Raw genomic sequence first — 19,461 nt, forward strand, 5'->3', positions numbered from 1 at the left:
TTCTTCATGTGTATCTTTGTAAAGGCCAAATTTTCCCAATTTAGGCAAAGGGTTAAAATACATTATTTTCCTATTTTAAAAATATTTTAATTGCTTATTTAATGTGATTTTTTTTTTCCTTTTGTTAAAACAGCTTCAAGTAAGGCATTTACCTATTTAGAGTAGGTAAGTCTGAGTGATCACAGCTAGGCCATGTAAACCTGAATCTATTTTATAGACATGTTTTGAAGCACATTTAACATTTTTAAATAGCCATTTAAAATATCCTAAAACCCTATTAAAATGTCAGGTAGTATTCAGGTTAAGTACTAAGCCATTCAGTCACAAGAGTTATCGAATCAATAAATATTTTTAAATACTCAAAAGCGTAGAATGTCAAAGCAGTCAATTCCAGTTCGGTCTCTTCCTCTGTGTTGTTTCAGATAATTGTTCTGAAGACAAGAAAGATGAATTCAGATATCCTACAGGGGAAAAGAAACCTTTTATAGAAATTTCTGAGCATTTTTAACTCAATTCTTTTTATCGTTATTTTGTAGATGTGACTGTGAATAAAAATTGTGATCAATATTGAATTTGTTCCAAATGTTGACTCGACATCACTGGACATAAGGCAACAAATATGAAGGACTTGATAAGTAACTTCATTTACATCAGTCAGAAGTCAGGTCATCAGATCACTTATGTGAAATTCCCCACCCAGTTCCCCTCCACCTATGCTTGATTTCAGGTCCCAGTCTCAGCCACTGAATTGCAAGGCCACCGGCCATATTCCTGGGGCTTGCCACTCACTCACTTACCCTGATGGAAGGCTTCTTTATGGAGCACTATTCTTTACTTCTAATTCTTGTTTGTGTCCCTGTCCTTGCTATCACTCTTTTGCCATGTTTGGTCAAACACAATTATATCATTTTTCATTTAAGTTTTATAACAACCAAAAGAATGGTATATCTTTTTTTTTTTTTTTTTTGACAGAATTTCCTTTTGTCACGGAGACTGGAGGGCAGTGGCGTGATCTTGGCTCACTGCAGCCTCCGCCCCCGTGTTCAAGCAAGCAATTCTCCTGCCACAGCCTCCCACGTAGCTGGGATTATAGGCGCCTGCCACCATGCCCAGCTAATTTTTTGCTTTTAGTAGAGACATAGTTCATCATGTTGGCCAGGCTGGTCTCGAACTCCTGACTTCAGGTGATCCACCTGCCTCAGCCTCCCACAGTGCTGGGATTACAGGCATGAGCCATCAGGCCTGGCAGAATTGTATATCTTTAAGACAATTCCATAGTTAAAAACAAGACTAATCTGAAGTGACAAAAATGGTTCAAAGTAACATCCCAGATTTCTACCAACTTATTTTAAAAATTTAAGAAGTATTTTAAAAGTTTAAGAAGTATTTTTAAAAATTTTAATGGTGCTAATAATGCCTTCATATTAACATTTCAATATTTACCCTGGGTGTGGTGGCTCCACACCCTGTAATCCCAGCACTCTGGGAGGCCGAGGTGGACAGATCACTTGAAATCAGGAGTAGGAGACAAGCCTGTCCAACATGGTGAAACTAAAAATAACAAAATGAGCCCAGCATGGTGGCGAGCACCTATAATCCCAGGTACTCCGGAGGCTGAGGCATGAGAATTGCTTGAATCTGGGAGGTGGAGATTGCAATGAGCCCAGATTGCACCACTGCACCCCAGCCTGGGCCACAGAATGAGATTCTGTTAAACAAAAAAAATTAAATGCAATTTTATATACTATATAGTTCCTTTTAAGACAATTTTTTATAGATTTTGAATATTTTTAAGCTAAAAAGGTGTGTTTAATTCTGTTATGTCCAGTTTAACAAGCAGAAATTCAGCCAACACTTCTGTGTTCATTCAATGGTTCTGAATGATAACTTGAGGTTCATAAAAATGACTGGAGGCACAAAAGTCTGCCTTGAAATGTATTTTTTTATAATAGAGAAAGATTTAATTGAGGCAATACTTCACAATTTTTAAACTGTTAATTCTAAAAACTCTAAAATATAGGCAATTAAATACTTCATGAGTCCTTTAAGATAAAAAAATCAGTAAACATATTTAATGATTATATCACTAATAATTATTCACTAAGATCATTAATGGAAGTTGTAATTTCAAACTCTGGTTGTCAGGTACAAATAAATCCCCATTAACTGCTCTAGATCTATTGACACTTGCTACATTGGCTTAAAATTTTGGTCTATAAGAAAGATAAAATAGGTACTAAAATTTTAAATCAAGGTATTTACTCAGACTCCAATTTTTTTTTTTTAACTTGAAGAACTTGATTTAAATGTTTGTGTTTAGTAAGGCTTAAAACCATTGCAAATAATGGAAATTATAAACATGCGTGACAAACATTTGTACTTTTACTGGAACTGAGTTAGTATTTTAAAATTTCTGAGCGTGTTCTTATGATTTTAGTAAAGTCAGTAGATGCTGTTTAGGCAAAGTAAAAAATCTTAAGTGAAAATTCATAGTTCACAAATTCCACTGCATTTATAGGTGGTTAAATATGTAAAGGTTTAAAGAGACAACTTGGCTCTAAAAAATTAATTATAAATTAATAAGCTGCATTTGATATATTTGCACAGAAGATAAATGCCCCCTTCAACATTATTATTAAAATGATGGAATTAGCAGATGGTATTCAATGGTAGGCTATCTGATATATTAGTTTTATTTATAAAGAGTCTGGTTCTTTTTAAAAACAAATAAATAGTTGTAATTGAGAGCCTTTAGATTTGCTATTTACATAAAAAAAAACCCTATAAACTAAGCATAAAAGTTAAGCCTAAAATAGAAATTTGTAATAAAACATTATACAAAGTAAAGCCTGGCCAGGCATGGTGGCTCACACCTGTAATCCCAGCACTTTGGGAGGCTGAGGAGGGCAGATCACCTGAGGTCAGGAGTTCAAGACCAGTCTGGCCAACGTAGTGAAACCCCATCTCCACTAAAAATGCAAAATTAGCCGGACATGGTAGTAGGCGCCTGTAATCCCAACTACTCGGGAGGCTGAGACAGGAGAATAGCTTGAACACTGGAGGTGGATGTTGCAATGAGCTGAGATCACGCCACTGCACTCCAGCCTGGGTGACGAGAGTGAAACTCAGTCTCAAAAATAAAAATTAAATTAAAATAAAGCCTAAGGTGGACCACGCTGACAATGCACTATTAAAGGCTTCCAATTTTTTCCTGTAACAGAAAACGTCCAAAGTTTCTACAGTTTCTCAAACTCTGTTAACAATATTAAGGTTTGTTATGTCCAAGAATTTTACCTGTTTTAGTAAGTATCATAATTACTTTTGCAGCAGCCTAATAATACTTTTTATAACCTAAATCTCAGGGTTACTTAAAATGAAAAATATTTTTCAGAACACAACATAAGAATCCTAGAGAACTTTATGGAAAAGAACTGCTCAATATCTTAAGTTATTAGGCAAGGCTGAAATTTGAAAAGTTTGAAAAGGCAAATTAAAAATTAAGATTAACCCAGACTATCAGTCAATCCTTTTAAGTCTAATTTTCAAAGAAAAATAAAGAGATACCACTCAAAATAGCTCCTAGAATCTATTGTCATATTTTCAGTGTTTTCTGACAATGTCCACTTAATTCTGTTATTAAATATAAAACGTGGCAGGTCTTCTCAATGTGTGCCTGTATTGTTTTCCAGGTGAACAGAATGGTTCTACCAAGATTTCATTACTGTTCACAGTTGGTGCTTCGTAATTCTATGTAATTTTAATTAAAGAAGAATTCTGAAACAGCCTCCCTCTGTGCTACCTCCAAGCATACAATTAGCCGAGTACAGTGTCTGCTGTGAACAGTCAGTTAATGATTTCAGTTTAATAATTTATTATTGCTTCTTCAGTGCCAGCCACACTAGAAAAATAAGAAGCTGAAACTGTATGTAGCAAACAGGCATTTAAGGTGCACAGTTTAACAATCTCAAAAGGATTGCTTTCTCTGTGTAAGTCTAACATCTCCACAAGCCCCCAGATCTTTATAAATGAATGAATACTATTTTTTTTTCTCCCAAGGTTTCAAGGAGAAAATAAATTCAGATTTTCCTCTTAAATGTGTCTGTGTTTAGTGAATGGTTCCTATGTCAGAGTATCCTTCCCTCACTACTTAAAAACAAGATATTATTCTCAAACATACCTTTGGGGAATTAGAAGGGTACTAGCAACTTTATACACTGGTATTAAGTCAAATTTAAATAGTCTTTTAAAACAGTTTGTAAGTTCTGCAATGAGCCATTTCCCCAACTCGAAAATCTGGGCAAACAGGCTGAGCTGCAATCCTTGACCTAAAATGATTCTTCATTTGAAGGTATCACTTTATTATTACACTAGAGAAATCAAGGCATTTACATTACACATTCTATTTTTTTACAAAAAATGCAAAGCAATCTCTAAGTAATCACTAGTTCTTTCAATAAATTTGTATTCTGTTAGTCCATTCTGAAAACTGGCACCTCGATTATAAGGATGTTGGAGAGTTAAATGTGATAAAAAATTTCGAAAGCAAAGGAACAAAAACATACTATTAAATTATACTTTTTAATATTGGCATAAAAAAGATAATACATTTGATGTAATTTTGTTTCAATTGTGGGTATAAGAGATCATGGGCTATTACATAATAGTAATGTTTTCTTTATGTATATATTCAGAGCCATATATATGCATACATATAATAGTTCAAATATTTCGATCTATGTAATACGTAGATAAAACTATGTTTGCTGATATACACAGGCTTATCTACAGAAATCAGTGCATTTTTCATACTGATTAAAATTATCTTATGTTTATTTATATATTATTTCTAGATCCTTGTTGAAAATTACAGAATTCAGGAAAAGTATGAGAAGAGCAAATATATTTAATAAAATTCAGACCTGTAGACAATCACTTTAACCCTAAATTTTGACACTTTGCACTTGAACTTAGCTCTATCCCATCCCATGTCTGCATGATAAAACGTAGAGCCAAAGCATGAAGAAGAAGAGTATATTAGCTACACAAAGAAAGTGAAAAAATATTTGTCTGTTCTCTTCTTCCAAAGGGTAAGGAGAGCTGGATATAGTGGATGTCCTGAATTTCCTAAAAAATATCATTCTAATGACATTTCCCTAAATGCAACAAGAGGAGCACAGATGTACATGACTTTCATGCCTAAACATTCATCTGACATTACTTAGGTAGTAAACTGAAACATCTTGCATAACACAATACTGTAATTATGTTCACAAATTGGAGCATAAATGAGTTGATGTAATCATGTTGCATTTGACACAAAGCTTTACAGTACATAAGAAAGGTTAAACAGATTCTTTTGTTCACAACAGCAATAATACCATTGTCTTTAGTTTATGGCTCATAAATGTCGTGTGAAGTCTATCATATTTTTAAAAAGTAGTCCTAAGAATCATTGCCATTCTATTTCTTTTGCATTTACTGTCACTTGAGGAATTAATCAAAATGCACTAAAATTCACATCTAATTTTAATTTGTCTAAGTTTTATAAGTCAGTTTGCTACTTGTAAACAAAATTTTGATAGAAAACAATGGATGCCTATTGCTATTTCCACAATAGCTATTTATATGAGTTGCTTAAGAAACACTTTAATAAAAACAGCAGTTTAAGAACTATATTGAAATTATGCCCTCTTTTCACTAAGATGGAAAATGTATTCTCTGCTTCATTGTGTGTTATTTTTGAGGATAAGAACGATTGCCAACCATTTGTTTTCCAGATATTCGGGACAGTGGGGGTCCCAAACCAGTGATGGTGTATATCCATGGTGGCTCATATATGGAAGGTACTGGAAATTTATATGATGGAAGTGTCTTGGCAAGTTATGGCAATGTGATCGTCATCACGGTCAACTATCGACTTGGAGTACTTGGTAAGAGGAGTCTCTCTTTTGTTTTCACCATGAATCCATGAAGTATGTGATGGTTTTGTTTTGAGTTGTTTTGTTCTGCTTTGCTTTGTTTCACCCATTTTTTTATGCTTGTTGACGTTCTCGAGCCCAAATTTTTTATAGTTTCAATGAATTCTATAGGTTGGTTTTAAGATGTCAAACTAAAAGGTGATGAAATTATTCACATTGTCATGGAATGTACTTCCTGGTTTATAAACTATGAAAGACAAAATGGCAGGGCCTTGTTGAAGAAGAGTTCATCTTTGAACAAATATTTCCTTCTTCTGCTTTTCTGTTTACAATACTCTTAAGTTTCCCTGAGGTTTGGCGTGAGCTAAGACTAAGTTTACATTCTCTTCTGGAGTATGTATATGGACTCGCTTTGGGGAATGATTGTTTGCCATTGTGATGGAGGTTTCTTTGGTTCGTTGTTGTTATTTTGGTTCCATAATAATTAGTAATATTTTTCTGAATGTATTCTGATTGAATTATTTAATTTGAAAAAACATGCATTGATTTTATAAAGTAACAAAGAATTCAGTTCAATGATGTATACTCTTGCCAAAAGAATGATAAACACAAAGTGGAGATTTTTAGCTTTGATAAAAAGTATAGAGACATATTATTTATAAAATAACTTAGGTACTCTGAGATAGGCATGTTATCTTATACAATAACCAGTTTTTAAAAGATAAACTTGCTATTCTAGCATATATTTGTTTGTTACAGTATTACCACAATTTGAGGAGTAAAATTACTGTATGATTTAGTAAAACATCTTTATCTGTGATGTATTTAATTAACAGAATTTGCTAAAAGAGCACAATGCATCCACAAAATACTTTTTAATCTTAATTGTCCTGCAAGTCTTATCCCATACTATAGACTTGAAGAAGTATAAATTATAATTTTGTTTATACACAAAGAAGCGCCTCACTCTTTCATTTTATTATCTAAAAGATTCTGAAAAAGGAATTTGAATTATATTCCTTCCTTGGTAGTATCATATCTTTTATCCATGTTGAGAATCAGAATTTTTCCCCTTCAGTGTTATTGTAACTCCTATGTAATCATAATTCTGTGTTTATGCTTATCACAAAATATTTTAAAAGGTAGAATAATTTTTGTGAATCAAGTTTATAGTCTGGGGGAAGGAGACATTTTACCAATGTGAAGGTTAAGTCTCAATCATTTTCTAGTTTGCTTTTTTGAAATTTGGAGTGTGGTGAATGACCATAGATGCACTGCGTAAGTGTAGGTATAAAATATTCTGTAGCACTGATCGAATACACATGAGTTCCTCCATAGTGTCTAATCATCCATTGCTTCAAACATTCGTATGATTTCTGTGGGCTGGGATGAGTGTCTTTCCACCAGTGAAAACTCTGTGTATTTAAGACATATAAATAATTGCTCATAATAATTCTTGAATCTTAAACCTTGAATTCTTAAATCTTAATGTTGTCATTTGTTTCCTATGGAACATTTTCGTCAGAAGGAGGGTTTTTAATATTTTCATGCATTGAATCTTAATGGTAGTATTGTTGAGAGCTCAGTTTTTTTGCTGATTATTATTCTTATATTTTTCTAATTTTTAAGTTGAAAATCCTGAGCAGTGACCAGTTTGCCAGGTGAAACTTTAAATTGAAATGCTAAATTATGGTAACAGTGTTTTTAAGGACTTGAACATCCAGTTATTCATATATATTTATTTTATTTAAGAAATACTTTGGCCACAACTTTTTTTGCCTCTTTCTGTTATTGGTTCTGTTTATATAAAGCAAGATTTCATAAAATAAACTTTGTTGTTATGTTAACAAAAACTTTACCCATTCTTTTTCTTTTTATGTATTCAGAACTGATGAGGACTTGACTTTGACCTGATTTTAATCCTATATTCATGCCCATACCCCATTTTAAATGCCACACTGTGAGGATTGGATTGCAAGGCAATGGATTAACTCGCTAAAATATAAAGAACTCAGTCAATCACTTGGTTTAGATAGTAGCAGAGAGCAGACAGTATTGATATTATCAAAGTATGATTTCCCAGTGTTAAATATTTGTTCTGGCTCTACTGTACCCTAGAATATAACATTTAGTTGTCTCCTCTCCTTTATTTCTCTTAAACACATTATACACTGATAACAAGCCGAAGGCTGTCCTTGATAGGCCTCCTCTCAACGTGACAAAACATAAACTCTGTGAAACATTGTTTAGGTAGACTTTAAGACATTAGTTCTCGAACAGAGGTATTCTGGTCACTTTTTTCCAAAAATATGTGTTGGGTATTGTGAAAATGTATTTAAATAAATTAATTCATAAAAAGGAAATTATCAGAACATTTGTTTCAGCATACTTTGCATGAGTGCCGCACCACAGCAAGATCAACAGCTCATCTGACAGAACTGCAACAATAAAGACTGTAGACTTTTGAGATTGATGTTGTGAATAGTTTGTCTAACAGTAAAAAGGTAAGCCAAGGTTTCTTGGGTGTGGGATCCAAGACTATGGCTGTCTAATTTGCACTTGAGTGATTAAGTAGGAAATATAAGATATGATCCCACATCCGAGGAAATGCTGAGCTGTGTTTTCACTGGGGTATTTTGGTGTGAAAGAAATAGATTTGGGGGTCCAATGGACAAAGTGGGTAATTACAAGATCATTGATTTGAGGCGACTGGTTGGAACAATCAGGATGTCTGGAACAGGTAGTGCAATCTGTGTTGATTTGAACTTACCATGTGGAGGTGGTGGGGAATCTTACAAGTTTTGTTTTTTGCTCTGTTTTTAGTGATGAATAGAGATGTGATAATGTTTTAATTAGAAAATTCATACAGCTATCTAGCTGCCAATTTTTCAGTTTAAAGATCTCATGTTAAAAAAAAATTTGTTTATTACAAAGTAGGAATAGAATAGAAGAAAAAAATACCTCTACCATTCCTCAGAAGAAGCTAGTAACAGGTCAGAATTAGTTCTTCTACCGACACCCTTTAGTGGTTTCCTTTCCAGTGGTAACACAGAATATCACTCTTACTGTGTGGTGTATGATTTTCCCCCACCATGGAAATGGTATTGGAAATGATAGGAAAAACTGCCAATAAGATTGACAAAGAGGGAAGCGAATGCAGGACTCTGCCTACTAACCTCACTCCCCAGTTTCATGTTAGAGCTCCTGGCGACCTCCTACCATTTAGTTTCACACTTCTTATACACTAAATATTTAACTTTTCTTTCACTTTTGACTATACACATTCTTTGTCCTCAGCCAGTTTTGACATAAACTTTCCATATTTGCTTTCTTCAGCATCTATTATTTGATATATTGTTACATAGTCCTTATATATGTTTAAAATTATTGTTAGTAGGGTATTTTTTAAACATTCTAGTGTATGGTTTATAATCATCTTAGAAATGTAGGGAGAAATGGCCAGGTGTGATGGCTCACACCTGTAATCCCAGCACCTTGGGAGGCCAAGGTGGGTGGATGGCCTGAGGCCAGGAGTTCAAGACCAGCCTGGCCAACATGGTGAAACCCCGTCTCTAGTAAAAATGCAAAAATTAGCTTGGCGTGGTGGTGGGTGCCTGTAATCACAGCTACTCGGGAGCCTGAGGCAGGAGAAGCATCACTTGAACCTGGGAGGCAGAGGTTGCAGTGAGCTGAGATTGCGCCATTACACTCTAGCCTGGGTGACAAGAGTGAACTCTGTCTCAAAAAAAAAAAAAAAAAAGAAAGAAAGAAAAGAAGAGAAAAGAAATGCAGGGAGAAATACTTGATGTGTTCTTAAAGGGTGGAAATAATCAAAATTAAATGTTCTGATTGTAACTAGGGCAAACATGTTCTTATGGACAAGAATTATAGAATATATAAGATAAGAATTGAAAGAGAATATAAAATTAAATCACTATTAGATGAGATGTCCACGAAACATTTTTTAAAATAGAAATTATTTAAATGATAATATTGACAAATGTCAAACATGAAAAACATGTTAAGTAATTTATCATTAAAATGTTCCAACCACTTATTTAAATTCAGAATAAATCTTTAAATTACTTTTGGAGTAAAAGAAAAATTTTAATACCCCTGTGAGGATCTTACTTGGGCAAACGAGATTTTAATCTGGTGGAAATTTAATCAGTTACCTTTATCTTGACATAAATATCTTGGAGGCAATTATGCAATTCATAATTCTAGCCCATGTGATTTATTTTAGAAAAAAAAGTTTTAAATATTTTAGAAGTACTGATATCTATCTGGACATTTGGCACATTTTTGGAAAAGGATCTAATTAAATATTTTACTTGGCAATTGAATATTTACACCACCCATCCATGGAAAAAAATAATTTAAAGTGCTAGCTCACCTACTTATATTTAAACAATTAGATTTAGCTTACTTTGTAATTCTATGTGGGGCTAACTTGTTTAAAACAAGCTTTTGTTAACTTCACTGCATATACATTTAATGAACACCTTAATTTATTTTTATTCTATTAGATATGGTTAATGAAATTGTTTGATTCTTAAAATTAGACTATCTATGCCATAATAATGCTTCAAGTATTATTAGATAAATGGCAACAATAAGTATAACTTTAGGCCAGGCGTGGTGGTGCATGCCTGTAATCTCAGCACTTTGGGAGGCTGAGGTAATAGGATCACTTGAGCCCAGGAGTTGAAGACCAGTCTGGGCAAAATGGTGAGATTGTGTCTCTACAAAAAATTTTCAAAAAATTAGCCAGGTGTGGTGGCACATGCTTGTATTCCGGGCTACCCAGGAGGCTGAGGCGGAAGGATCAGTTGCGCCTGTGATCCCACAACTGCACTCCAGCCTGGGTGACAGAGTGAGATCTTGTCTTAAGAAGGGTGTGTGTATATACACGCACACACATAATATATATGTGTGTGCGTGTACATATATATATGTGTGTGTATATATATATGTATTTATATATATATATATATATAAAACTTTGGTGTGGTCAGTCATCAAATCAGTAACACTTGTTTTCAGCATTATACACCTTTTCTGAGGGATAAAAGTGAGGACAGTATAGTTTTTATCTTTAAAAAAGAGCTTTCAATATAGTTGAGGAGAAAAACAGTAGAGAATAATAATTGATATTCTACTTTATATTTATAATATATTGATTTATTAATTGATCTATATGAATAGATTCACTTGATATATAAAAGGAAAACAGAACGAGAGAAGAGTAAGGAAGGGTAGACTATCTGATGGATTAGTAAGGATATAGTAATTGATATTTATATTTGAACCTGATTGGCCTAGGATCAAGGAAATTTGCTAAAGCCTGTGCATTGATCATGATTTTAAGAGAAAAGCATATTCCTCAAGTGGTACAATGTTTTGTCATTGTTACTCCTGTTTATTGCATTGTTTTTGTTTCTGTCTGACTCTTTGAAAGAACCCCCAAAAAACAAAAGTCTCATACTCCAAAACAAATAAACAAAAAACTTCAAGTGTGATCATATATTTAAGAGTAATATTTAAACAAATGTTAAATTTTATGCGATTGTAATATTCTACAACACATCCAAATGCGTTCTTGAGATGTAGAAAGAAAAGGAGTCAGTTTGTCTATAGAGTCCAGACTGTTTTCATGGAAATGGTTGTACCGGAGGAAGGCCACAAAGAGTGGATTATCCTTGGTATTAATTGAAGGAAAGGGAGAAAGACAATCTTTATTTTTATTTTTATTTATTCATACTAATTTGAAAAAGTGGAAGTAATTTGTGACAATGCACGCAAATAAATAGATTGGTAAAATCATATTTGAATAGTAATACTTACAGAGAAAAGGATACAGAAAGTTAGGTCATGAATATGTACAACAGTTGAACACAGATGCATTTCCTAGTTTTCTAGAAGCACAGTAAAATATAATGGATTAAATTTCATAATTATCATAATCACAAAAAGGAAACAAACATATTCACCAGAAAAAAATACGCAAATAATAGTTTCTCTTACATTGTACTACAGAAGAATTTATCATATGGGTTGTATTTCTTCTATTTGAAACGTGACAATATAGGAATTGTGTGATAGTCTTCGTGTCATTATAAGATGCAAAAATATTCTCAGTATATGATTATTTATAGTAACCTTCTGTAAAAGCCAAAGACATAATAAAGGCAGCTGGGGAACAAAAGTGGCAAGGCCGAGGGCTAGGCCTGTGTCCTCCCACGGATGACCGTGACTTCCCAGCAGCCCCTGAGCTGGGTCCGCGGGGTTTGTGGGGGCTGTGGCTTTCACCCAGGGTGCGTGTCTCGCCCACAGGGGCACCCCATAGTGTCATAACTTCATAAGTGCTCATAACTTCTATAATGTCATTTTAGCAAAGAGCTAACCAAAGGCAATCTGGGTAAGATATTTGGTGATTTCACTTATAATAGGATAGAGCTAAAATACAATTTAGAGCAATGGATGGTTTATTTGATCCATAGATTTCTTCTCTCAAATATGTTATGTCAACTGGGTTTTAATAAGGGCTAGATGGTAATCAATTTTAGATTGAGTACTAAAATGAGCTCCTGGAATAGAGAAACTATTTGTCCTGTGGCGACAGGTGCAGGGGACAACTTTAGATAGGTAATGATATTTTGCAAAGTTGACTGTTCATTATTTTTATTCCCTTACTCCCTCCAAAATGGTTTCAAGTGGCCCGCAGTAAAAGCAACTATTTATTTATTCCCAAAACAGAAAAAATCTGAAAGTAAGCATGTCAATTATTGTGGATGTTAGTTAAAAGAACTAAAATGGTGTGTGTTAGGTAATTCATGTATTCGTTCAGCCATTTATTCCCTTATTCTCTATAAATTGAGCAATATTATGTATGTCATTCTCTTAGCTATTAAGGATATTCTGAAAAATAAGATATATGTGAACCTTGCTATCAGTAGATTGTTAGCTTTAGAGAAGGTAGAAAATAAATAATTAAAGAAATCATATAGTTTACATAGATAACGATTGAATGCAAAGTTAATTTTCTTAGCAATTACCTATATAAATTCTAGAGAAATAGTGCAATGAGAAGGGAGCTACTTTATTTTAGAAACACAGAGCAGTTTCCCTGAGGAGGTAACATTCAAGTTTCCATTTCTTTTCTTTCTTTTCTTTTCTTTTTTTCTTTTCTTTTCTTTTCTCTTCTCTTTTCTTTTCTTTCCTTTCCCTTTCTTTTCCCTTTCTTTCTTTTTCTTTCTCTCCTTCCTTCTTTCCTTCGTTCCTTCCTTCCTTCTTTCCTTCCTTCCTTCCTCCCTTCCTTCATTCCTTCCTTTTTCTTTCTTTTTCTTTTTTTTTTTTAAGATGGAGTCTCCCTCTGTCACCCAGGCTGGAGTGCAGCGGCTCACTGCAACCTCCGCCTCCCAGGTTCAAGCAATTCTCCTGACTCAGCCTCCCAAGTAGGGACTACAGGCGCCTGCCACCACACCCGGCTAATTTTTTGTATTTTTAGTAGAGATGGGGCTTCACCGTGTTAGCAAGGATGGTCTCAATCTCCTGACCTTGTGATCCGCAGGCCTCAGCCTCCCAAAGTGCTGGGAATACAGGCATGAGCCACTGCACCCAGCCCCATTTCTTATACTCTACTGAGAAAACCCTTGTCAAGATTTCCAAAGACCTCTAGATTGCCAACTTCATTAGTCACTTCTCTGTTTTTATCTTGTATGATCACTTCCTAGCACAGGACACAGTTAACCATTCCTTTTTTGGCCTGCTTGTTTCATGGTATCACCCAGGATTTTCCTCCTACCTCCCTGACTGCTTCGTCTCAGTCTCCTTTGCTGACTCTTGCTCTCCTACTCTGACCTCTAAATGTTGTGCAATTAAGCATAATTCTTTGCTCTCTATCCTTCTCTCTCTATGATACGCCTTAAAGAACCCTGTGCATTACCAAATGCCATCTCTATGGAAGTGACTTTTCAAAACCATATCTTCAAGACTAACCCTTCCTCAGAACTCCAGCCTTTCATATACTTCTGTGTACCAACCCTTCCATGTAGATGTTTAATGAATATCTTAAACTTAACATGGCTGAAATATGTTGAATTTCTCAGGCCTCCTCTTCTTATTGACTTCCACAACTAAGTTATAATATTATTATGTCATTCTTTTAGTTATTAAGGATATTGTGAAAATCCTTAAATTATATTATAATAATTAATTATAATAGTTAATTAAATATATTTACAAAATTATAAATATTATAATATAGTCAGTAATACTGTAATTATATATTTAAATTTTTAATAATAGTTGTAATTAAATCTATATCTAATTATAATTATCAAATATTATAATTATAATTATTATAAGATTGTAGCCTAGTTGTAGAAGTCAATAATAACCTAATAATCATTGCAACAAGAGCAATAGTAATGGTGGCCACATTCATTGAAGACTTATATTCCAAAATTTGTTTTAAGCAATTTACATAGATTGCATTATTAAATTCTCACAACTCTATGAGGTAGCATTGTTAGTTTCCAGATTTCATAAATGCAGAAACAAGTGAGTAGAGAGGCTAACTAACGTATTTACAGTCACACAGGCTAAACAGCATTCAGTGGTGGAGCCAGGATTCTAACCTCTCTTAAAGCAACACTGTACTGATGTCATTGCCTTATCCATCTGGATGATCAAGTAAAAACTCTTTATTTTCCTAGGTTTTCTAAAACACTAGATTTAAATCAGCGAAATTATCTTTTAAAAACCTGCATTATAACAGCTCACTTCTCTGCTTAACCCACTCTAGTGGCTTTCCATTATTCATTTAGCATAAAATTCAAACTTCATCCCTGCCTTGTCTGGCAAAAGCCCTCATGAAGTGGTCCTGGCCTGCATTTCTTAGCTCATCTCAAAACACTCTTCCTCTCTGTTCCAGTGGTCATTTATACTTCATAGACATCAAACTTTCTCCCATTTTAGGCATTATATGCCTGGTGTTTCCTCTACCCCAGATCTTTGTGGGGCCAGTTCTTTATCATTCTGATTTGGTTTAAATGTCATCTTCTCAGGGAGATCGTCCGTGTTCATCCAGTCTAACAAGAGCCATCACTTCGTGCCATCTCCCTTTTAAAATTGTCTGCATTACTGCATTACAGTTATCATCCCTGATTATCTTCTGTTTATATTGGTATTGTTCATTTTGTTATTGTCTAGCTCCACAAAGCCCAAAATAGTTTCTGGCATAGGATATTTTATCAGAAAATATTTGTTAATGAATTTAAACTGGATCTCAATGGTCAATAGGTGTTGATCAGATGTGGTCGTAAAGCGGAGAAGGCAGAGCTGTGGGCAGAAAAGAGGGTCTGGGTGCAAACCAGAGGAAGGAAATGGTTTTGCATGCTAACAGAGCTCAGCAAACTCAGCTGGAATGCTCAGTGTTAAATAAGGTTAAAAACATAGGCAGCAGGCTGTGCAGCACCTTGTTAAAGATTTAGGATTTCTATGAACAATCAGAAACAATTATAAGACACTGAGCATGTAAGTGACATGATTAGATCTGCATTTAAAAAATGTTTTGGTAGGCCTAGACCTTGATCAAAGTTGACATTCTGCTGTGGATACAAAAAGCACGGCTAATAACTCATTAAAGTGAGATGGTTGGTAGTCAATGGATGAGGCAGATATTTTGCTCACAGAAGATTGAGGGACCTGCTGAGGCTGGACTCACTCAGGTAAGTATAAGAATCTATTTTTTACACAAAGAGCAACACAGATTTTGGCAGTTTTTCTTCCTTTATTTTGATAATGGAGTCAATCAAACCAGCATTGTGAAGAGTTCTTCTGAATGCCTGCTTTGAAGGAGTGAGAATCAATATCAGTTATATGTCAGAGACTGGCAAATATGAGAGATTATAATATAGTAATCTATAATATAGTAATCATGTAATCATGATGCCTCCTTATTTCTTAATGTTTCTATGGTATTAATATGGCTTCATTTAAGTTTTGAGTTGTCCTAACAAGGGTATCTTATTATTTTTAATTATTGTCTTAATAGTCTTTGGGCAAATTCTGGGAGGAATTTGAGAATATGTGGCTTATGATTTTCTCAAGTTGTTAAGATCAGTGATTTGGAATAAGACTACAGAACATAGTATCAAAATTTCCCTCATTGCTAGTTAAAGCATTCTTCTAGGACTAGAATTCAACAACCATTTCCAGGTATTGATAGGACTACAACTAACTAAACAATAAACAAAAATATATTTAGCTTTCTTTCAGAGCAGAAGTCATCCTTTTAACTCATTCATTCATTTATTCTTTCATTAATTCCACAAATATTTATTAAGCAGCCACTATAGCCTTCTAATTATTGGTGTTTACAACATTAAAAAAGTCAGCCTCAATCCTTCCTCTCTGGACCTCAGAGTGAGTGAGAAAAAATGACATTAAACAAATGAACAAAACATTGAATGACATTAAACAAGTAAACAAAACATTAATACAAATTTTGATAAGTTGTATTTCCAAAAGAACAATGTGCTACAAAAATGAATTTTTTTGAAATGTAGACTGAGGGTTTCAGCACAGTTTTATGAGTTTTTCCTGCATGCGTTTACAAAATTAAATATTACAAGACAGATAAAATATTTTGAAATAATTTTAAAGCTGTAAAATAATTAGAAGCAAAACAAATCGTTTAAAAAAGCAACTGTGGAAAAATGCAAAATCCAGACAAACAAACAGACCACCCACAACCAACCAGGCAAAGTTCTCTGTCGGAATTAAATGAGCAAAACTGGTTTGTAAAATAGAAAATACACAGGGAAAATATCCCAGGAGAGTGACTAGCCCTTAGGTAGATATTTGATCTGTGGAATGGACGGGTAACCTTGGAACTTTGCAGAGAAAATAAAACGTTCTCTTCTTCACCTGCCTATAACTCTGAGAAAAGTCATGAAGTGTAATAAATTAGCTGCATTACTGACTTTTTAACAACAAAGATATGGGTCTTTTCTTCAGCCAGGGTCAGTTTTTTCTCTCTGTTACAAAAAGACAATGAGGGCTTGGATTTTGCTTTTTAATTTTGTTCTGCGTTTGAATAGTTCTTTTTTTTTTTTTTTTTTTTTTTTTCAGTAAGGAACTAAGGGAGTACTCCCTTACTTTCCCATGACCTGGTGTCATGATCTTTGATGTTCTGCCCACTTTTACTGATCTGCCTTTAAAATATAGTGCAATTTCATATGCCAAGACATCTTGTTTATTCTTTCTAAAATCTTTCCTTGAACTACTTACTCTGTAAACATATGGATACTGCTCCTTTTCCTTTGTCTTTTTAGTTTTAATTTGCAGAGTTCATTTTTTAAATCACCTTATGTTAGTTTTCTTCTTTCTATTCCCATTGCTACTACCTACTCACCTTGGGTTACCAAGTGGGTTTTTGGCTGACCCCTCATCCTCTAGACCTAAATTCGCATGCCAATTTCATCCCACACCACAACCAGGCAAATTACTTTAATCCAAGAGCACCAGTTTTCTTTAGCTTTTCCTCTGCTCCACATCTCTAAACGGTTCTCACTGACTCTGGGATCCATTCCACAGTTTTCCTGTCATTCCACATCTGCTGAATTACTTTGCTCTTCTTCTTGTCAAACTTTACCTTCTATTGGTTTCTGAGGAAGCCTTTTCAGGCAGGCCATACTAGACTCCTCACTGCCTAGGACGATCCTTTCCAACAGCTGACCTGCCACAAATACCCATCTTTCTCAATCGTTGTAGCTCTATTATCTTTCTCCCTTCAATTCTGTGGGCTTCATTCATCCCTCTCTTCTCTCTGCTTCCGTGGCATAAGCAGCTTAGTCTCTACTTTGGTATGCATAATACCAATCCTACTTGTTATGGTTATGTATATTAACTGCTTAATATGGTAGATGACTCACCACACAAATTAAAAAATAAACACTGGATCTTATCTGGTTTTCCAGTTTTATTAAGACAACAGACTGCTCTGCATACGTAATCAAAAGTCATCAATAAACATATAAATGAATTCACTGTGTGCTCTTCTCAGGATATGCATTTCTAGGAATACAGAGCAGGTAGAAAGAGTGGCTGGTGGTATGGAATGTGGGTAATAAATTGTATTAACCATGTGCTTGCACAGGCTTCCTTTCAAGTCCCAAATATATGAGGTGAGGCCTTATCCTGGCTAACACGGTGAAACCCCGTCTCTACTGAAAAATTAGCTGGGCGTGGTGGCTGCGCCTGTAGTCCCAGCTACTCGGTAGGCTGAGGCAGGAGAATGGCGTGAACCCGGGAGGCGGAGCTTGCAGTGAGCCGAGATGGCGCCACTGCACTCCAGCCTGGGAGAGAGAGCGAGATTCAGTCTCAAAAAAAAAAAAAAAAAAAAAAAACCAAAAAGAGTAGCAATCCTTTACCTCAATACCAGTGGTAAGAAAGTCTCCTGGATTTTCTAGAGAAGTATTCCTTGTTCTGAGACTATAATGCATGAAAGCTGCAATTTATTTTAAATTGAATAACTATTTCTACATTTCCCATATTATTTGCATTCTTCTGGTTCCTGCTCAGCATGTGGTAAGTGAAAGCGTTGGTGCTCATAAGCACTAGATAAACATGAAAATAGTGTTGAAATGCTACTTTTTGAATTAAAATGCAGTAATCCCCCCTTATCCACAAGGGATATGTTTCAAAACGCTCAGTGACTCTCTATAACTGTGGATAGTACAGAACCTTAAGTAAACTACTTCTTTATGCATATGTACCTATGATAAAGTTTAATTTATAAATTAGGCACACTACTTTATTAACAAAAATAATAATAAAACAGAGCAATTAAAACAATATACTGAAATAAAAGTTATGTAAATCTAGTCTTTGTCTGAAAATATCCTACTCTACTGTAAGGTATTTACCTATTTTCGGACCATGGTTGACCAGAGGTAACCGGAGAGTAAAACTGTGAATGAGGGAAGACTGCTGTACATACGATATTGCAGAAAGGATGACTATTCACTTTATATAGATAATAGGCTTTGGAACCTGTAACTTTTTCAGGCTCAGCTTAATGTTGTTCATTTGTAAAGATAAGAAATGAAAGGAAATTGTTTGTAGTTTAACTTTGCCTTTTGATACTTCATCTATCTTGAATGGAATTACAGGTGCACAACCATTATCACAAATAGAGATTTGGGTGCAATCTTAAACCAATCCCTGATTACCCTCACACCCACTCATCTTTTATAACAGTGTAGTCAGGACCATAGATTTAATTATATTCTAAAATTTTTCCCCAAATATGGAACAAATGACATTTCTCGACTGATTTATGTATTGGTAATTTCACCATTTACAAACCTTTTTAAGAGGTGAGGCATATCCCTGAGATGAAACATATCTAAGAGAAATACTAATTTCTGTTCCAGTATTGGCTAGCTTCTTGCATCTGAGCTTTGAAAAAAGCCATCTTTACTGGAGAAGTCAGTTTTCTCAGAGAATACACAACATGCTCAAACAGAAGTAA

The 19,461-nt window shown here is 34.5% G+C and overlaps 1 protein-coding gene across 22 annotated transcripts in view; it reads left to right on the forward strand.

The window, feature by feature from the left end:
• The window catches only part of NLGN1 (neuroligin 1), an 887,779-nt gene that overhangs the window by 408,030 nt on the left and 460,288 nt on the right, over positions 1–19,461 (forward strand). For all 22 annotated transcript variants that reach the window (XM_055383656.2, XM_063704374.1, XM_055383659.2 and 19 more), the window contains one exon: positions 5,778–5,930. In XM_055383656.2, the coding sequence (XP_055239631.1) occupies positions 5,778–5,930 (153 nt within the window). The remainder of the gene's footprint in view (positions 1–5,777; positions 5,931–19,461) is intronic.

The sequence above is a fragment of the Gorilla gorilla genome, chromosome 2, assembly GCF_029281585.2.
Source record: "Gorilla gorilla gorilla isolate KB3781 chromosome 2, NHGRI_mGorGor1-v2.1_pri, whole genome shotgun sequence".
NCBI lineage: Eukaryota > Metazoa > Chordata > Mammalia > Primates > Hominidae > Gorilla > Gorilla gorilla.